At 33.2% G+C, this 19,120-nt stretch overlaps 1 protein-coding gene across 2 annotated transcripts in view; it reads left to right on the top strand.

Annotated features, from left to right (window-relative positions):
* Ac3 (Adenylate cyclase 3) overlaps positions 1-19,120 on the top strand; it is a 362,561-nt gene that overhangs the window by 294,992 nt on the left and 48,449 nt on the right. For both annotated transcript variants that reach the window (XM_067052691.1, XM_067052690.1), the window contains exon 5: positions 5,103-5,230. In XM_067052691.1, the coding sequence (XP_066908792.1) occupies positions 5,103-5,230 (128 nt within the window). The remainder of the gene's footprint in view (positions 1-5,102; positions 5,231-19,120) is intronic.

The raw sequence follows: 19,120 nt of genomic DNA, 5'->3' as shown, positions 1-19,120 counted from the left end.
CCTCCAGTTTTGGCACCATTCTTCGAGGGTGGTGATGTGGGATTGGAGGGATTGGGATACAATGGAAGGATCATTATTCACTGACAATAGGCATGTGTCCATCGGCATACGTGGTGAGAATAGTGTTAGGATGCGGTTGGGATGTCAGCTGTAAAAACTGTATAAAGGATAGGAACGAGGATACTACCCTGAGGTACACCAACAGACTGAGGAAACAGGGATGAATAAGCGCTGTTGTGATTTACTTGCAATAACCTGTCTGAGAGATAAGAACGGATAATGAGATAATATGTAGGGGGTAGGAATTTACGGATCTTGTATAGCAGTCCTGGGTGCCAGACTCGATCAAAATATAAGGATATTGAGTTGAAATTATTCATTAAATTTAAACAGAGTTTTCTCTTTACTTGACACATACTTAAACAATTACAAATGACAGATCGTTTTATATCTCAAATTCAAATTGATCTAGTAGGGTCCGATTTTTGGTATTCGATATATTAAAAAGTCCTTTTAATGCTATAAAAAAATTGAAAATGCAAGTTTGAACAATCTAGAAGAATTTTTTTCAAACAAAACTAGTATTAAATATCATAAATTAGCAAGAGTAGAGAAAGAAAATGGAGTTTATTTTCGGTTACAGCGCACCAGAAAACATAAAGGTGGACCACAATTGTATAATCAAAGTTCAATTTGTAGACCTGTGTAATTAATAATTATTTATTTCCAAGACAATTAATCATTATGTATGAACCAAATAAAGAACAAGTAAGACAATAATATTTTTAAGTAAAGTTCTAAAATACAAGATATCATTCATTGAAATAAAATGGATATTGAAAGAAAATATATAAGGAAGAAAAGAATAAAAGAAAACATGGTCTTTTGAATAAGGGGACAGAGTTAGTCCCAATCACGTTCCAGTCATTGCATTATCCCTCTCCCTTAACCGAATAAACTTTCTCGGCCCAATTATCCGACGACCAAGATATTTCTGAAAGGAATAAAGTCTAAAAAGTAACTTTTTTTCAGAATCATTCATTCAAGGTAAATCTGTTATATCAACTTGATATCCCTATAATTTCGCAAAGTCTTTTCATTCAGTCTTTTGATAATAATAGATTATATTAGTCTATTATGTCATTTTATTTTAACTAGTATATGTTTATGTTACATTGGACAATTGATACAGTCATTATATTTCATGAGATAATTACATGAAACGCGGCTTTTGCTCAGTGACTAAGTAGAAACACTGTTATAACCTTCGTATGTGGCCTAATATATACTAATAATACTAATAAGTTTTTTTTTAAACAAATCTCCACTACTACGGTACATAGTAATTGCGATTGAGACTATCAGACTCTGATAAATTGAAGCAAAAGTTAGCAGTTTCTTAGCAAAGTTAATAACAAGGTTTATGAAACAGATCAACGTAGATTTTATAAACAACTAAGCGATGATAGGATAAATTTCAATACAAATAAAAATATTTACTGTTATGAGCAAATTTTTACGGAGTGCAAGACTGACCGGACATTTCAGTAATATAAAAAAAAAATGGATAGAATAATACAGTTGTTCTAATTGACTCCAATTTAGTAAAAGGACAGAAAAATAAGGAAATATCAGGAACTTGCCCCTGAGATAAAAACTCTTTATCAATGTAGAACAATGGTGATATCTATAATTGTCTCATATTGAAATGCGCGAGATACAGGGATACAGAAGATCTTGGCGCGGCCTACAAAACTTCAAAATTGCCAAAAATGCAGTCCTAGATTTAAACAAATACTATAATATCATGTACATTCCTATCAATTGTCTTCCTGGAAGTAGATCCAATTCCAGAAATCTGAGAAGAATAAATGATAGATAATAATAGTATATGTATATATATCTTAAGTACCGGTGTATATATACCATAACGTAAAAAAAAAATAGAGAAAAAGGACTGCCTTATTGGTTCTCCTTTTCTTCTATATATAGCATTCGATCTGCTGATGTACTCGGTCAGCTGATATTGCCCTCTGTCAGATAACATTGCAGTAACAGCTGACTCAGGCCGTAACTCTCTCCCCTCTCCAGAACAATTCTTGTAAACTTATAATATACAAATAAACTAATAAAAAAAAGAAATTATAATTTATTATTTTAAACTGCTCCCCATTTTTTCCCATATCAGATTAGATTTTATCAAAATGTAGGTCTGTCGAGAAAAATGCGTTAACGAGCGCCGTCTGTAGCTGAGCAAGTTAAGGCGTAAGTCTTAGGAACCTAGGATGTGCAGCGGCGCCAGTTCGAATCTGGCCTGGAGAGGGTCGATTTATATTTCCATGACAGTCCCATGAAATAAAAACGTGACTCCAACCCATGGTTAGAATAATTTACAGAGTGGTACTCTGTGAATAACCCCCCACCCTTCCCATCTAATGTCAGAAATAACCAAACAGTGCGTTTAGTGTTTAGTTTAGTTTAGTGTGGTGCGTGTATATAAATACACTGTTGCGGTGTAGCATGTGTACAACAATACTGAAAGCAGTGGGTCGGGGCTTGCATAAGCGCTTATAAGGCAGTGAGTTGTGAGTTAACTTAAGAGGAATCGGAGCGGTGTGACAGTCAGTAGTCATTCACTGAGGCATCGCCGCCATTGTTTTAATCATGTTGTGTTAGAGTTGGCTGTTTTTTAACTCTCTCTCACCGTCTCGCCGGCAGTCATACTCATTCTACGACGCACCATTATTGTGCGGTCAACGTTTGTTGCAGTTGTCGGGTTATCTGGCGTTCTTTCTCACCGACTCGCCGGCAGTCATTCGGGCTCACCGACTCTCCACTCTAGAGTCAACCTGTGTTTTAGAACACCGTTTTTACCAGCTCATCGAAAGCGGCCATTTCGGATGAGATATACGAGGATGGTTTGAAAAGTTCTCGGAATGTACTAGAAAGAAGTGTCTTACCTCGGTGGAACTGCTTTTATTTTTCAACATATTCTCCCTGTAGACCAATGCATTTGGTCCAGAGATGTTCCAATCCCTTGATCCCATCTCGAGAATAAGATTCCTCCAGGCCTGCAAAATATCTCTCCAATTCGGTTCTCAGTTCTTCCGTTGTAGGAAAACTTTGTCCACCTAGGAAAATCTTTAGCTTGGGAAAGAGATAAAAGTCTGATGGTGCAAAAATCAGATGGATTTGGCAACTATTCGTACCTCAGTTCATGAAGTCTTGCCATAGCAATAGTACTTGTGTGCGGGTGAAAGTGACTTTTTTCCTAGCCAAACCAGGCCTTTTTTCGCGTGTCTTTTCCTGTAGTTGGTCTAGGTGGTTTGCGTAGAATTGCCCCGTAATTGTTTGGCCAGTAGGAAGATAATCTATCAGCAGAATGCCTTTTTCATAGCTGAAAACTGAAGCAATGACCATGGCCGAACGTACTGCCTTTGCTTTCTTTGGTGGTGGTGACTCAGAATGTTTCCACTGCTTTGACTGCTGTTTTGTCTCTGGGGAATAGTAGTGGACCCAAGTTTCATCTATTGTCACAAACCGGCGCAAAAAATCTTGTTGGTTGCGCTGAAGATAGGCCAGATTTTGTTCGGACATTTGCAATCTGGTGCGTTTAAAATCCAATGTCAAGAGCCGCGGCACCCATCTTGCGGATAATTTTTTCGTTCTCAATTCTTCGGTTAAAATGTGATTTACCCGTTCAAATGAAATCCCTACAGCTTCAGCAATCTCACGCACTTTCAGCCGACGATCCTCCATGACCTTTTTATGCACTTTTGCGATAAATTCTGGGGTCGTAGCACTTTTTGGCCGTCCACTATGCGGATCATCATCTAAGCTCTCCCAACCAAATTTAAACTCGCTGGTCAATATGGCTACAGTTGAATATGAAGGATGGACTCTGCTCCTCTGTGTCCTGAAAGTCGGCATGAATTTCCTTTGCTTTCATACCTTTCTTAACAAAGTACTTAATCACTGCTCGAATCTCATTTTTTTCCATTGTCACAAATCATTACGCATAAAACAACAACAAAGAGTCGTCACTACCACACACGTCCCGTGTTCACTCACAAAGGATGTGTGATTATTGCGCGGGATCCTCGTTGCCCTAGCACTGACATCTAGCAGTGATTCCGAGAACTTTTTAAACCACCCTCGCATTATACTTAGAGGTATAGTAATCACACGGCCATCTACTGTGAGTGGCTATTGTTTTTATGTTTTCCTCGAATAATTAAAAGACTCAATAATTTGTTTTTTATGTTTTATTAAAAACCAAAAAAAGTTAAATTATTATACTAATATAAATAATTTTACTTACTTATAATTCATTTAATTTTGTATTAGATAATTCTATTATTTTCATTTCTTTATATATTTTTATCATTAAATTTTGTGTATCACTTGGAAGGTTATTTTATTATTATTTCATTTTCTTCATTATTTTATTTTATTTTATTGTGATATTTATTCCAGGTCCTCCGTTTTATTTTAACCCGAGCGAGCGAACATTTTACTCCAGAAAAGAGGTTGGTTTTTTAAACGCGAAATATCCCAACAATGGTTATATTTAATGTTTTAATTCCAGTAGTTAATTTTGATTTATTTAAAGTGCATAAATTTTTCTATTATTATTGGCCAGAGCTCAGATTATTTTTCTTTTTGTAAGTTATGTATTTTATGTTCATTTTAGCATCCTCACATAATGTTTATTAGACGCGTGGAAGTAAATTACCTTTTTAATTTCATAATAGATGTAGGAATCTAAGGTAATCGCAGCTCGTGTTAAAAATGATCTGTTAAACCCAGCAGTTCGGTGATGTAGAGGGTAGAAGGTAGAATAATGTTTACATTTTCTGTATGAATACATTTGGTAGTGGGAAAACTAATATAAAAATATTAAAACGTTCCGATTTAATACTTTGTAATACATATGAAAAAACAGTATACTTGCATAGCACCAAACTATAATAGATCAAATGAGTAATAAAGTATGAGTGTTTCAAAAACCATTATTTTTCCATTTTTTTCCTTTTCACTTAGAATAGTTATTACTAATGCATACAATATGCAAGGTTTAATATTTAGTATCCTGTTTACAGAGATACCAGCAGCTAAGGATAAAGATCCTGGGAGATTGCTACTACTGTATATCAGGAGCACCCAGGGAGAGGCCAGACCATGCAGCGCTTTCTATTCACATGGGGCTGTCCATGGTAAAAGCCATCAAGTAAGTACTACTAGGGAAGATATCTTTATGCAAAACTTGATAAAAAATAAACTTATACCGAGAACGTGGGTCAGTATAGCCGCACAATTGTTATCTCCTTTTCTGTCCTTAAAAAAGAAAACATAAGTTGGGTCGAGCGTGATCCTTATAAAATCATCACTTTGCTCGATGGCCTAGAAATAATATTGGCTCCTAGTTCCAAGTAAACCCATTAGGGGCGTCCGTAGCTCAGGTTGAGCTAGAGGTTTAGCAGCCAAAGAACCCCTCACCATGGTTAGCAATCTAGCACTTACTAGACAAACGGTCTAAACATCCAACTCATTACAAAAGACTGATTTGGAGCTTTGGGGCTCCGCTAAACCTTCGAATTCTTCTCGTATCCAATCCTTACAATCCAAAATCCTTCGTAAAATCCTCAATGCTCCTTATTTTGTTACTAATAAAACCACCCATAAAGACCTAAATGCTCCTTATGTAACCGACCTAGCCAGAACCCGATATTATTCCTTCCATTATAAACTATCTAACCACCCAAACCCACTAGTTTCTAACCTTGCTTCCTCTTCCATTCCTGGCAATCCTCCCAGACGCCTGAAAAGAAGATGTCCACGTGATCTTATATTGTAAAATGTTTTTAGAGTTCTAATACTTGCTGCATCATATCATTATGATCAAATTCGCTTGTTGTATTTTTTATACAGTTGTAAATATCAATAAATAAATAAAAAGATGTTATATGCTCATTGCAGCTCTTAGTAGATTTCCTAGATTTTTTATACATTACTTTTTAGAGTTTCAAAAACGCCTAAAACAAAAAGAACACAAGCAAAATACGAACTATCAATCAAAACGACAACAGACAAAATAGCATGGAGTTCGGCTGATCTATTATGTGACGTCATTCTCCATTTAGCAGACCTATTAAGAGACTCTTAACCATGATAAATGCTATATCGTTATAACATGCTAAAAAATGGAAATATCTCTCCGTTAAACACAACTTTTTCTAATTAATATACTTTAACATGCTTAAGTATAGATCATGAATACTATTACAAAAATCAAATGTCGCTTCTTGTAGACAAGAAATAATAAGTTCTAGCAATAGATTGGTCACCTCCAGATAACCTAGATCGACAGAATAATAGTCAAAAAGCCCAAGAGAAGAAAAAAACAGTTATTTCACCTCATTTTTTTTTTTATTTCTTGAATGAAAACTATAAGTAGTTATTAGACGAAATTGGTGGGTCTGCTAGTGACTTTTTTTTTTTCATTCGGAGCTCCATATCTTTAAAAATAACTACACTTAATGTTGAGTAAACTTTCTAATAATATGAGTCCTAATAGAGCTGTTTACGTTTAATAGTTCCAGAGATTCATTTTTTTTTAAAAAGATAAATTTTATAACGAAAAACCAGTGGTTAGTAATTTATTTTAGGAAAACTATATATCAGGAATCATTAGTCATACAGATGTCAGTTAGCATCCAGCTAGTTGAATGTACTAAGAAGTTAATGACGTTTATCTTTGCAACAATAGTAGTTTCATGAAATTTTCTAAAATAAATTCATATAATGTTGATTTCTTGATGTTTTGAAAAAATCTTGTTGTTTTTTTTTGTTGGAAAAATTTAAGTATTTTAAATACAGATGTCTATTAGCACTCAAATTAAAGCTAGTTTAATGGACTATAAAGAGGTTTATGACCTTTACCTTCGTAGGAATAATAGTTTTCATGTTATATGCTAAAATAAATTGATTTATATTTGTTCGGACAATAAGTTTGATTTATGAAAAACTTCATTTCAGAAACCATTTGACGTACAGATGTTCGCCAGCGCTCAAATTAAAGCTAGTTAAATTTACTACAAAATAGTTAATAATGTTTATCATTGTAGGACTAGTTGTTTTTATAATATCTGACAAAATAAACTCAAAAATGTTAACTTATAGTTGTTCCTATAAAATGTTGGATTTTGGAAAAAATAGATCTCTAGACCCATAAGACGTACATATATCTGCTAAAACTCAAAATAAGGAAATTTAATTTACTATAAAGTAGTTTATGACACCTATCTTCGTAGGGGGGTGGGGGGGGGTAGTTTTTATGATATTTATATATGAATATAAATTTGGCAAATCAAAATTTGTCCTTACAACTATAAATCAATTTATATTAGCAAATTTCATGAAAACTATAACTACACATTATAAACTACTTTATAGCTCATTAAACTAGCTTTAATTTGAGTGCTAATAGACATCTGTACGTCAAATGGTTTTTGAGATATAGATTTTTCAAAATAAATTCACTAACTATTGATCTTTCAATACTGATAGGACGTACTCTATACAACATTTTTATGAAATGTTGCTTTTTAAAAAGCTCGAAAACTAATTAACGTAAGTAACTCTTTTAGGGCTCATATTTCAGCAAATTTTCTCATCTTTAAATGACGTTCACTTATGTTTTCTAGTGTTATTCCTACTTTTTAAGATAAAGAGCTCCGAATGAAAAATTAAATTTTTTTATCGCTTTCAAACAGCCACCATTTTTAATAACCTATACTTGGCATACTTATCAATTTTGACTAGTAATTATACATAGTTTTCATCAAAATAATCAAAAATTGGGGTGAGATAACTGCCTTTTTTCTCCTCTTGGGCTCTTGTACTATAACAACTCACTAGTTTCTTGCTTCCTCTTCTATTCCTGACAAACCTCTAAGGCGCCTGAAGATGGCCACGAGACCTACTAATGTAAAAAAGTCATTAGAGTAATACCAATGGGCAGTTTCTCTACATATCTCTCCATAATAACTTACATCAAATTTACTAAATGGATAATTGTAATTTTTAATTAAAATAAAAAAAAATTAGTATTTTTTTAGGAGTGGTGCTTCACAAGAAATTAGCCAAAACATATTCACAAAATTGTTGATTGCTCGAGCAATCATTAACAGTTTTTTCAAAATATCGATATTTTGAAAAAACTGTTAATGAAAAACTATATATTAGGACCTATCATACGTACAGATGTAGGTATATTCACTCTACTTTGAAGTCTTTTAGAAAACTAATACTTTAAATTATTATATTTATTATTATTAATTATTATTATTATTATATTATTACTACTACTCGTACGGAGAAAAACGTCAAAGACTACTTTATAGTACATTCAACTACTTTTAATATAGTTACTAAGAGACATCTGTACATTTAATGATTCCTGAAATATAGTTCTCAAAATAAATCCACTAACTTCTAATTTTTCATTATTTTGTTACAAAGTATCGCTTTTTAAAAAATTGTATCTCAGGTACTTTTGTACACACATATAATTATAGTAAGCCCTATAAGAGCTCAAATTTTAGCAAATTTATTCTACTTTAAGTGATATTCTATAAGATGTTTTTCTTTTTTAGGTAGTTTTAAAGATATGAAGCTCCGAATGAAAAAAAAAAATTATGACGATCGTAAAATAACTGGTTTTTTTTTTCTCCTTCGAGGGTCTTGAACTAATACGCTGATATACATTCCACAACTCTTTGAATAAATCATATTGACTAATTGTAGGTAAAAATAAAACTTTATTGATCATCATGTAAATATAAAATGCAAACCCTATATCATCAGTCATAAAAAAAAAGACCTTTATATATGATTACCTGAAGAACAAACAGAGGGCAATCAGTTTGGGCAAGCGGTTATTGACACAAGCACAGGACACGCACGATCGCCTGACCTTTGGAATTGAACGGCACAACTGTACAGCATGCCAACCTACAATCGCTGCCTGCGACAAGCTGCTTCGTAAATCACAATAAAACAGTTTGAAAAAAGAAAATATTTCTCATTATTTCACTTACGTATTGTATTACTTTCAATGAAAAAAGAAAGCATTAGCATTACAGAGCACAAATCAAAAAATGTTGACACATATAATTTACTCGTAGTAAATACGTTCATCTTTATAATATTATTATTATTATTATTATTATTATTATTATTATTATGGCACTAAGGTCCTGCAAGAACCCGGGCCTCTTCCACAAAATCCAACCAATCTACACGGTCTCTTGCTTTCTCCTTCCATCTGCTAACCTTCAAGAGCTTCAAATCCTCCTCAACATCGTCCAGCCATCTGATCCAGGGACGTCCTCTTTTCCGTTTCCCTCTGGATTGCCATAAACCAAATCTTTTTGGGTATCCTTTCATCGAGCATCCTCTCAACGTTTCCTAACCATCTTAATCTTGCTCTTTTAACTAACACCACGATGCTGGGTTCCCCGTACAGATTTATCAGTTCCTCATTCCTTCTTCTTCTCCAAACTCCATTCTCCGAGACTCCTTCCTATATCCTTCTAAATACCTTTCTCTCCCAGGAGTTGAGCATCTGTTCTACTTTTCTTTCAAGGGCCATGTTTCTCCCCCATAGATCACTACTGGCCTTACGATGGTTTTGTAAATGACCATTCTCGTCCTTTTAGAGAGAGCTCTAAAATTCAGTATTTTACTGCACTGAGAAATAACATTTATTTCCTGCTGCTATCCTGGCCTCCATTTCGCTCTCTACTTTGTTATCATCTGTAACCAGCCTTCCTAGGCACTTAAAATGGTTTACAGAACTGAAACTGTGGTCTCTGAACGTCACTTTATTATTCTCTACCTTATCCCTTCTTGAGCTTGTCATGTACATCGTCTTGTCTTCATTCACCCTAAGGCCCAATTCATATGCTGCTTCTTCGAATTTCTGGAATGTTCCTTTTAATGCTGCTCGGGTTCTTGCGGCAATGACTACATCATCTCCATATGCTAAATGTTGAGACAGTCTATTGTTAATGGTCCCTCCTAGATTAGTTCTGATTGAACAAATAGCTACTTCTAATGCTATATTAAATAGAAGAGAAGCCAGAGGATCCCCCAGTCTCAAGCCATTCTCCACAGAAAATTCCTTAGACAGCGAATTTCCAAGCTTAACTCGGCAGGTAGTGTCATTTTTATCAGCCTGACTAGTTTTTTCGGTATGCCTACCTTTACCATGGCTTTTATAAGTTCCTTTCTGTCGACACTGTCATAAGTTTGTTTTAAGTCCACGAATAGCAGATGCAGATCTATGCTATACTCATAACACTTTTCCATTGCCTGCCTCAGGGGAAATATCTGGTCAACTGTCGATCTACCGGGCCGGAACCCTCGCTGATATTCTCCTATCATATTTTCCGTGAAATCGGACAATCTTTTATGTAGAAGCACTGCCAGTATTTTATAAGTTGTGCTTAGTAGAGCCTAAAGCCTCTATAATTATCACATGTCAGCTTGTCTCCTTTCTTGTTTAAAGAACATACTGCTGTTCTTGTCCAATCTTCTGGCATTTTTTCTTCCGTCCATATCTCCCATATCAAATCATACATTGCTTCCCACAAATCACTACCTCCATATTTCATCATCTCTGGAGTTATCTCGCCAACACCTGACGACTTATGGTTTCTCAATTATTTAATAATGTCAATAATTTCTTCCTTCTAAGGAGCTTCTTGTATATTCTATATGATATAAAAATATAATTAATTTTAATAACTTTTTTTTCTGTATTTGCAGTTCATATCTAGCCACTGTATAAGTAAGAATTAAGTTTTTTTCCCAGTACTTTGTGGCCCCTTTTTGTGTACATTGTTATATTATATCAATAAAAAACCCACGATTATGTTTTGTGGGTATTGGAGCCCTTGTTCTATGTTCATCTCAGTTATATCATTAAAAAAAAATATGATTAGGAAGCCTCGTGTACATTTTTTAGGTCATTTAAGTAGAAAATTAATGATTAAAGCTTCATTAATTTTAACAATGACTTAAACAAGAGGAGGGATTAAATATATAATAAATTAAATTGTAAATAAATAAATATTTTGTTGAGATTGACGGAGGAGAGGAATAGAGGATGATTAAACATAAAAAAAGAAATAGATTGATCACAAGTAAATAAATAACTAAGAGAACAGTGAATCTGCCGGTATAGAGTTCCAAGTCAAATTTGAATAATTTCAGTTTCCTAAAAGTGAAAAAAAAAAATTTAATTTGTATTGATTCTAGTTTTTGAAATACATACTCTTTCACATACATGTTCTATTTTATATAGAACGGACAATAGACTGCCATCATTATGTTTTTCAAGTTTTTCAGAAAACAATATGTTATCAAAATGGCTTTGCAAAAACGTTTCTGTTGCGCCAAGTTTTTCAAAATACTTTATAAATTGTTTGCGCTCATTTTGGAATGTTCTGCTGTTTTATGATTTCCTAAATAAATCTTTCTAAAGATAAAAAGTGACTCCATACTTCTAATTCAGCTTGATTCAGGTGGTTTTTAAAACCACTGTTGTTTATGAGATTACAGATTTGTGGTCTATTCAAGATGTCTACTGTACAAATTTTAATCCCTTCTCCAGAATGGAATTAAATGGGCATTAAAATACTTTTGAGAATAATTGGCAGTAATTGGTGGCTGTAGTGAAATTATATAAGCATTATATTGTTGCAATAAAACTCTTTTTCGGTCGATAAAGCAGGATAACGCTCTAACAACTTCGCGTACAATCTTTCCAGTTGTTTGCAGTAGAGTTCATAATTCATCAACAACACCTTCAAAATTCCAAAAACCGCAAAGCATGGATTTTTTTTTCAAATTGCCTTTTTGCAGCAAACAGATAAGCAGTTCATGGGTATTCGGATCTCTCCAGTAAATCAACTTTTCCTTACACGGTAAAATCTCATACTAGAAGGATTTTTCAATAAATGTTTACAAATTTCTAACCTCTTCGCTGACTGCTGAGGAGTAAGTTCGTGAGGGACCTGTCGCTCTTTTTCACCTTCCCCATAGAGAGAACCCTCCCTAGCATGTTCGCGAGTACTTGTGGACGTATTTGACTCTACAGCTTCCTGCAGAACCTCATCAATATCCATTAATGGTCACCCGGAGCCCTTCTTACTTTCCAACGCCGTATCTCCACTGCTAAATATTTTAATCCACCGATGGGGAATGTATCCTAGACCAGTGCAATGGTCTAGGACACCTTCCCCATCATATTTAATAATTTCACGAGTTTCTTCAGCGGCATTGAAATTTTTTTTTCAGTAATGCCTTAAAATTACAATAATTTGGTAGGGAACTGTCATGTTTCTTCTTTGAAACGAATAACTAAACTGAGGCTTTTTTTGAAGAAGTGGAATGAAATTAAACAAGCTTAGAGAGTGCTCTAAAGGGATAATTAAGTATTCAAATATTTATAGTCCTTTGAAATCTTGAAGTTGATAAAAGGGTCATTTTTTTTTCATACCCATTATATATGGCCTCCCTTAGAACCGCCTCCTTCAGCAAATCCTTGGACATACATGCCACCTCCTTCTGAAATTCTCTTCCCATCTTCATTTACGAATTCTCATCCATCCTTTCCTCCAAACAACACCTATCACTTCACTTACTACATAACCAAACCTCCGAATCAATGTAAATAGCCATATATTGATTACCATTATAAATTGTGATTAACCTAAGTTCTCAATGTAATTTTATTCTGTATACTGAAATTCTCTAGGTGTTTACCAGACAATTAGTATTAATGTGTGTGAACCATGTATTTATTATTTGGAGACATTTATCTCAGAATAAAATTATTTTTTCTTTTAAAAAGGGGTAGTTCTGAAACGCAAATAACAGGTTATCTCAGAGACAACTTATTGCAACCTTATAGGCCACTTATTATAGGTAAAAAAGTTTTTAGGATTCCAAGAACGACTCATATTTGTTTTTCAGTATTTTTTTTTTGTAATTAATTTTATTGCACACTTTTCGGCGGTTCATTATTTACTTATTTAATTATAGAGTCCATCTATTAAAGAATATTTAATTTATCACAGAACTTTATTTCATAGGCTGATTCAGCCTTTAGGACAATTGAACAAAGTTAGGACGGCGTGAATGATCTGTGAAAGTGTTTGTATAGGATCATCAGGTTCTACTCAAATACTGAAGCCCGCATAATCCCCAACCCTTCCTATTATAACTTCAATAATGGAAGTTTTCTTGGATAGAAATGGGGAAGTTTAATAACAAATCCTTAATATTCAAACTGAATTGGGCGAAAATGTTTAAAGCTTGGAAAAAATACTAAAATACATTAATAGAACTTGAAAGAAGTTTGAAATATTTTCACTAAAAGTTATTAAAGGAATATGTGTCATTTATCATTGAATTTTAATGAAGAAAGGAAGTCCCATACGCGATTTTCAACTATGATTGTATTGATCTTAAATGATGTCATTTAAAGCCGAAGATATACGAAGGATGGTTTTAAGGAGTTTTTCGAGTCCCACGCAGGTTGCGCTGAATATAACCTAAGATGATACTCCAAAATTATTTTATAGAACCGCTGTGATTTCTTTTAAATAGAAAAAAAAAGTGGCAATTTAATAAACCACATTTTAGCAACACCCGAGGCATTAAAAATGTAACCGAAACCTTCCTTAAATACGTAATTTCAGTTCCATAGTTATCATTAGAGATCGGATTTTAGTGTGGTAAAATCCCATAATGTGGTAAATTGTGCAAGAGAAAGAAAAAAAAACCATCCTTCTCGGCCAAGACCCTCAGGTAGCGACGGTACTATATCACTTTTGAAATATTTGCTTAAAACGGGAAGAGGAGGCTTAAAATAGTGTGTTAATGGAAAATAGCCTGAAACCCTTCACTCCAGCCCTCCGTGGTAGCCTTAATTATCTGACCTCTCAAACAGACAATTAGAGCGAGTAGGTTGGTCGATGTACGACTCTTATTACATACTATCTAGAAATCATAACGCAAAAACAATCAACACTTCCCGACCAGACCCACCTCACTAAGACCTCCAGGAAGAGACGGTCCTATACCACTTTTGAAATATTTGCTTAAAACGGGAAGAGGACACTTAACATAGTTTATTAGAACAATATTTAAAAAGCGCCAGGAATTAGAAAACGGCGAGAAATCTTGTAGCTTAACTGGGTTGTTAAAGAACACGTTAACAGACAAATTGTATATAGTGTAGTATGTTATAGAGCTTATAACAATATAAAAGGACATGTTTTCAAACAGACAATTAGATCAAGGAGGTTGGGCGATGTCACAATCTCACAAGAGGAAATAATAACAAAAAAAAAGGCAATTCGTCCCAGTCGGACCCTACCCCCTACCCCCACCGACGGTCCTATATCACTTTTAAAATATTAGCTTAATTACGGGAAAAATCCTTCGTAAAATCCTTAATGCTCCTTACTTTGTCACAAATCATATCATCCATCAGGACCTCAATCTCCTGTTGCCGATTTGGCCATAACAAACTTCCCAACCACCCAAACCAACTCGTTTCTAACCTGGCTTCACTATCTAATAATCCTCCTAGGCGTCTGAAAAGAAGATGTCCTCGAGATCTTCTCCTTTAGAAATGTTTTTGGAGTTCTATCAATGGGTAGATTCTCCATATGTTTTTATCATGTCATAATATCACTTACAGCAAATTTACTTGATGTGTATATATGTATACAGTTGTAAATATCAATAAATAAATTATTAAAAAAAAAAATTACGGGAAAAAGAGACTTTAAGATTAATTAAGCAACATTTAAAAAGCGTCTGAAATTGGAAATCGGCGTGAATATGTCATAGTGCTACCACGTTTATAAAAAATATATAGAGTCGAAATTTTTCATAATCCTAAAATTTAGTATCTCATACTATTTATTTCATACATTTGTAAATAAAATTCGGATTTTAAAAAAATGTATTTAATTTTTTTTTCCTTCTGAAATATAACAAGCAGCCATACTTGAGTACAATAAAAAATATAGATACGTTTTGTGACCATAAACTTAAAAGTAAAGTACCTACTAATAAAAAAATTAATAAAATAAAATAAATGAAAATCATTACTATGGGAGATAGTTATTGTTGGATAATTCACTGTAATTTTCTCAAGAATGTTTTTTTAGATTTTTTGATTAAGTTGCTATCAGTCAATATACATAATGAACATCTAACTACTTATTGTATTTCGTGCAATTAATTTGTCAAAAGGACAAGCATTGTCATACATCAGTTTCAAACTTAATAAATAGAACATTTTGTTCTTTTACACATTGCGATAGAAAAAAATATATATTAGAAAATTCTGTGAAGTTATGATTTCACAGTTTCAAAAATCCCTGTTACCCAGACATTCAAAGCAAAGTGAATTTTCTTATATGTATTCTTTGCTTGCTTACACACATGATAAGGTTGAATATGAGGTAGATAAACAGGAACTGGCGGTCTAGGGAACGCCACCGGATACAGGCATGTTCTTCGCTGGCAGTATACAAACAGCAGTGGTTGACAGGTATTGATGGAAGCTATCAAACACACCACAATATTACGATCGAAATTACTGCTAAGATTACTGGCAATCCCCTAGGGCTAAAGCCTCAACATACAGCGCTCTCATCTTTAATACATGATTTCATATTATTCAACCCATGAATATGAAAGCAAGACGCTAAAAAATAAGGGAAGGCTACGCACGTGGGATCACCACTTTCGATAAAACTTTTTTTATTGACACTGGGTCGCAAATATCTTTGAAGTTTCTTATGGATACAATCTAGGAGCCAAAAAAATATTTATATAATTTTAGAAATGTTTTATACTATTGTATTCAATGTTTTTAAATGTTAAATGTTTTTTATTACTATATAAGAAGATGGTCAGGGTTGCGGTCAAAAGAGAAACAAAAATAGTTTACAACTATTTATTTTCCGACGTTTTGCCCCACTTTGCAAGGTTTCGTCAGGGCTAAAATGATACTAAAAAAACTGAGAATATTACTTAGTTTATTCAATAAATATTTTATTAATCATCTTATTTCGTAAATTTTTTCTCTTATTAATTTAAGTCGATAACTTTTTATACACAAGCCTGTTAATTTTTATATTTGAGATGTTTACGTCGGTAAGTAAAGTTCACCAGATCAGGGACTATTTTCGGAGGAGTTGATTATACGGTCTGGAGGGTACGCTCTTTGAAGAAAACCTTTTGTAGCAGTCTCTCATTCATGATATAATGAGATCCTTCGTCTTGGCTTAGGTGTATCTTGCTCAGTTCAAAATTCAAAAACAGAACGTTAAATTTTTACATTCATTACTGAAAAGTATTATAAAAAAATTAAAGTTCGCCAAGTACATAAGAAACTATATAGGTAGATGCATACTTAATTACCTATATATAAACATTAATTTTTTTTGTTTAATTCATCGTTATAGGATAAAATCAACAGCCGTGTTTGAAACATCCTTGTCAATAAAAATACTTGTGTACACGGTGAAGGAAAATAATTGTGTGGAATTTAATGAAATTTATACTATGACATGACACAACTAATTCCCAACTTCTCTCTGAATTAGGATTCTTAAGTTTCAAAGGAGGGGAACCGGCAACCGATCACCCAATGAAATCGCAGAAAGAGAAGAGACTGTGCGTTCCTCTGATAAAAGTTTAATATAACAAAAAAATATTTTATTGCGTTCATCATGATTGCAGGGCTGAAGGTTACTATGAAACTTGTCTCTGTATTGTTATTTTTTTTATTTATTTAATGTAATTTACAACTGTACAAAATAATCCAATAAGTAATTATGTTGTATGTTTCATATGCACTTGAAAATCTTGGGAAGGAACCACCCATTGGTTGTACTTCAAACATTAATTTAAATTAGAAGGTCCCGTGGCCATCTTCTCTTCAGACGCCTCGGAGGATTATCAGGAATCGTTAAGGATGAAAGATTAAGAATTAATGGATTAGGATGGTTGATGAGTTTGGAATGAAAAGACGGATATCTGTTTTGAGCCAAATCTGCAACGAATGGGATGTTAAGGTCTTTGTGAATGAGTTTATTTGTAACGTAATAAGGAGCATCAAGGATATTATGTAGGATTTTGGATTGTAACGATTGGATCCGGGAAGAATTTGATGGTTTGGTGGAGCTCTGGGGCTCAATTCCATATGTCCAAATTGGTCTGATTATCGTAGTGTATACTAATTTATTGTAGTGAATGGGAAGTTTAGAGCGTTTGTCAAGTAAGTGTTGTAGCAATCGGAATCTACGAGCAATTTCTTGTCGTTTCCGTCTTGTATGTGGATTCCAAGTAAGTCTCTAGTCAAGATGGAGTCCTAAGTATCGAATCTGTTCAACAGGCGTTGGATTGTTATTTTAAAATGTGGTTTTGCTTCTTCAGTCTTCTTAAATACTGTGCAGTTTTAATTTTTATTAGTTTAAGGAAAGTTTGTAGAAGATTTCACAATGTTTTATTCGTGGTATCGTCTGATTGTATTCCTTAAATACTTCTACCATTTTACGATAGATAAACACAATGTTTTATTTTATGCATTACCTAAAACATAATGATTTGTCAATTCTTTAATCAATACACAAGATTATTTCGGATCTGATTGTTTTACTACAGTTGAAAAATTATGTGTTATAGTTGAAAAAACAAAATTAAAATTAATTAGAAACACCAGAAGACCATCGCACACCATCCATACAATGCAAATGCGTGTTAGGAGGAGCCCATCTTAGTGGAAAATAAAAAAAAATATATTATGAAATCCGTTACTTTCAAAATAGATTTCTAGGCGAGTTTCCAAAAATAACTTTAACGAGCCTCAAGTAAACCAGTTTTATTTTTATCTTAGCATATTACAGAACGAATACCACTCACTGACATATTGATCTTTTATTAAAAACGGTAGTAGCTATTAAGCTGAAATTATTAATCGTGGTTCTCATTCGCCTTTTTATGGCCAACAAGCCAGAGTTTCAAACTTGAAGTAGGTTTATAAAGTTTTTAAACTTTTTTTTTTTAAAACAAAGAGAGAGAGGATGATTAAAAGTATCCGTAGGACGAAAATCACCACTAGTTGATGAATAAAAATTCCAAATTCAGAGATAATATCTGAATTTTATTCCAAAATGACATTTACTAACCGTACTATGCATTTAAAATAAAAACCTAAAATAAATTTATAGATACTATTTAAATGTCATACTTCTAAATTCTTCTTGCCAAATAATATCTATTTTATCAAGAAATTCAAGATAGAAACCAACAATTATTGAATACACAAAATACACTGAATTTCATTTTAGTAAATACTTTAGCAAATCTTGAGCCGCGTACGGGAAGAAAAATTCCGTTCGTTTCAAAATGGATTTCTAGACGGTTTCTCAAAAAATAAGCTAAACCAGTTTTATTTTTATCTTGACATATTAAAGAACCGATACAACTCACAATTTTTAATCTTAATAAAATCTAGTTTTTATTTGAATCCACGTGAAGTAAAATAAATATTATCCCGATTTGTCAAAGACCACCTTTAAAATTTGAACGGTTCTACAAATATATACAATAAATAATCGTTATAACACAAGAAATAAGTTAATTATCACTTAAAAATTATTTATATAAATTGTGTCAATAACCTAAAAAAAGACACCTAACCTATCACACAAATTAGGGTGATGCAAGGACAGTGTTAAAAATGAGATATCAAAACAGAATCTATAGAATTCAAACTAGAACCAACAGGTACACGATTTACGTTTACTTCATAACGATTTACATATACCGTTTTAGATCGTTATAATACAGATTATTACAATTATAGATCGTTTTATAATTTATAAAAAGAAAAAACTCTTATTAAACAGGAGACAATATGAGAAGCTATTAACTTCCTTGATATTTCACCTGTAATGTCAAAAACACAGAAAGTAGAAGATCCAACAACCACAAATGTGTGATACAGCTTACAAATATTTTA

Source organism: Halyomorpha halys, unplaced genomic scaffold (genome assembly GCF_000696795.3).
Source record: "Halyomorpha halys isolate HHAL.00 unplaced genomic scaffold, Hhal_1.1 Scaffold14.1, whole genome shotgun sequence".
NCBI classification, from domain to species: Eukaryota; Metazoa; Arthropoda; class Insecta; order Hemiptera; family Pentatomidae; genus Halyomorpha; species Halyomorpha halys.
The sequence above is the reverse complement of the archived record's forward strand: the minus strand, read 5'-3'. Positions and strand labels throughout refer to the sequence as shown.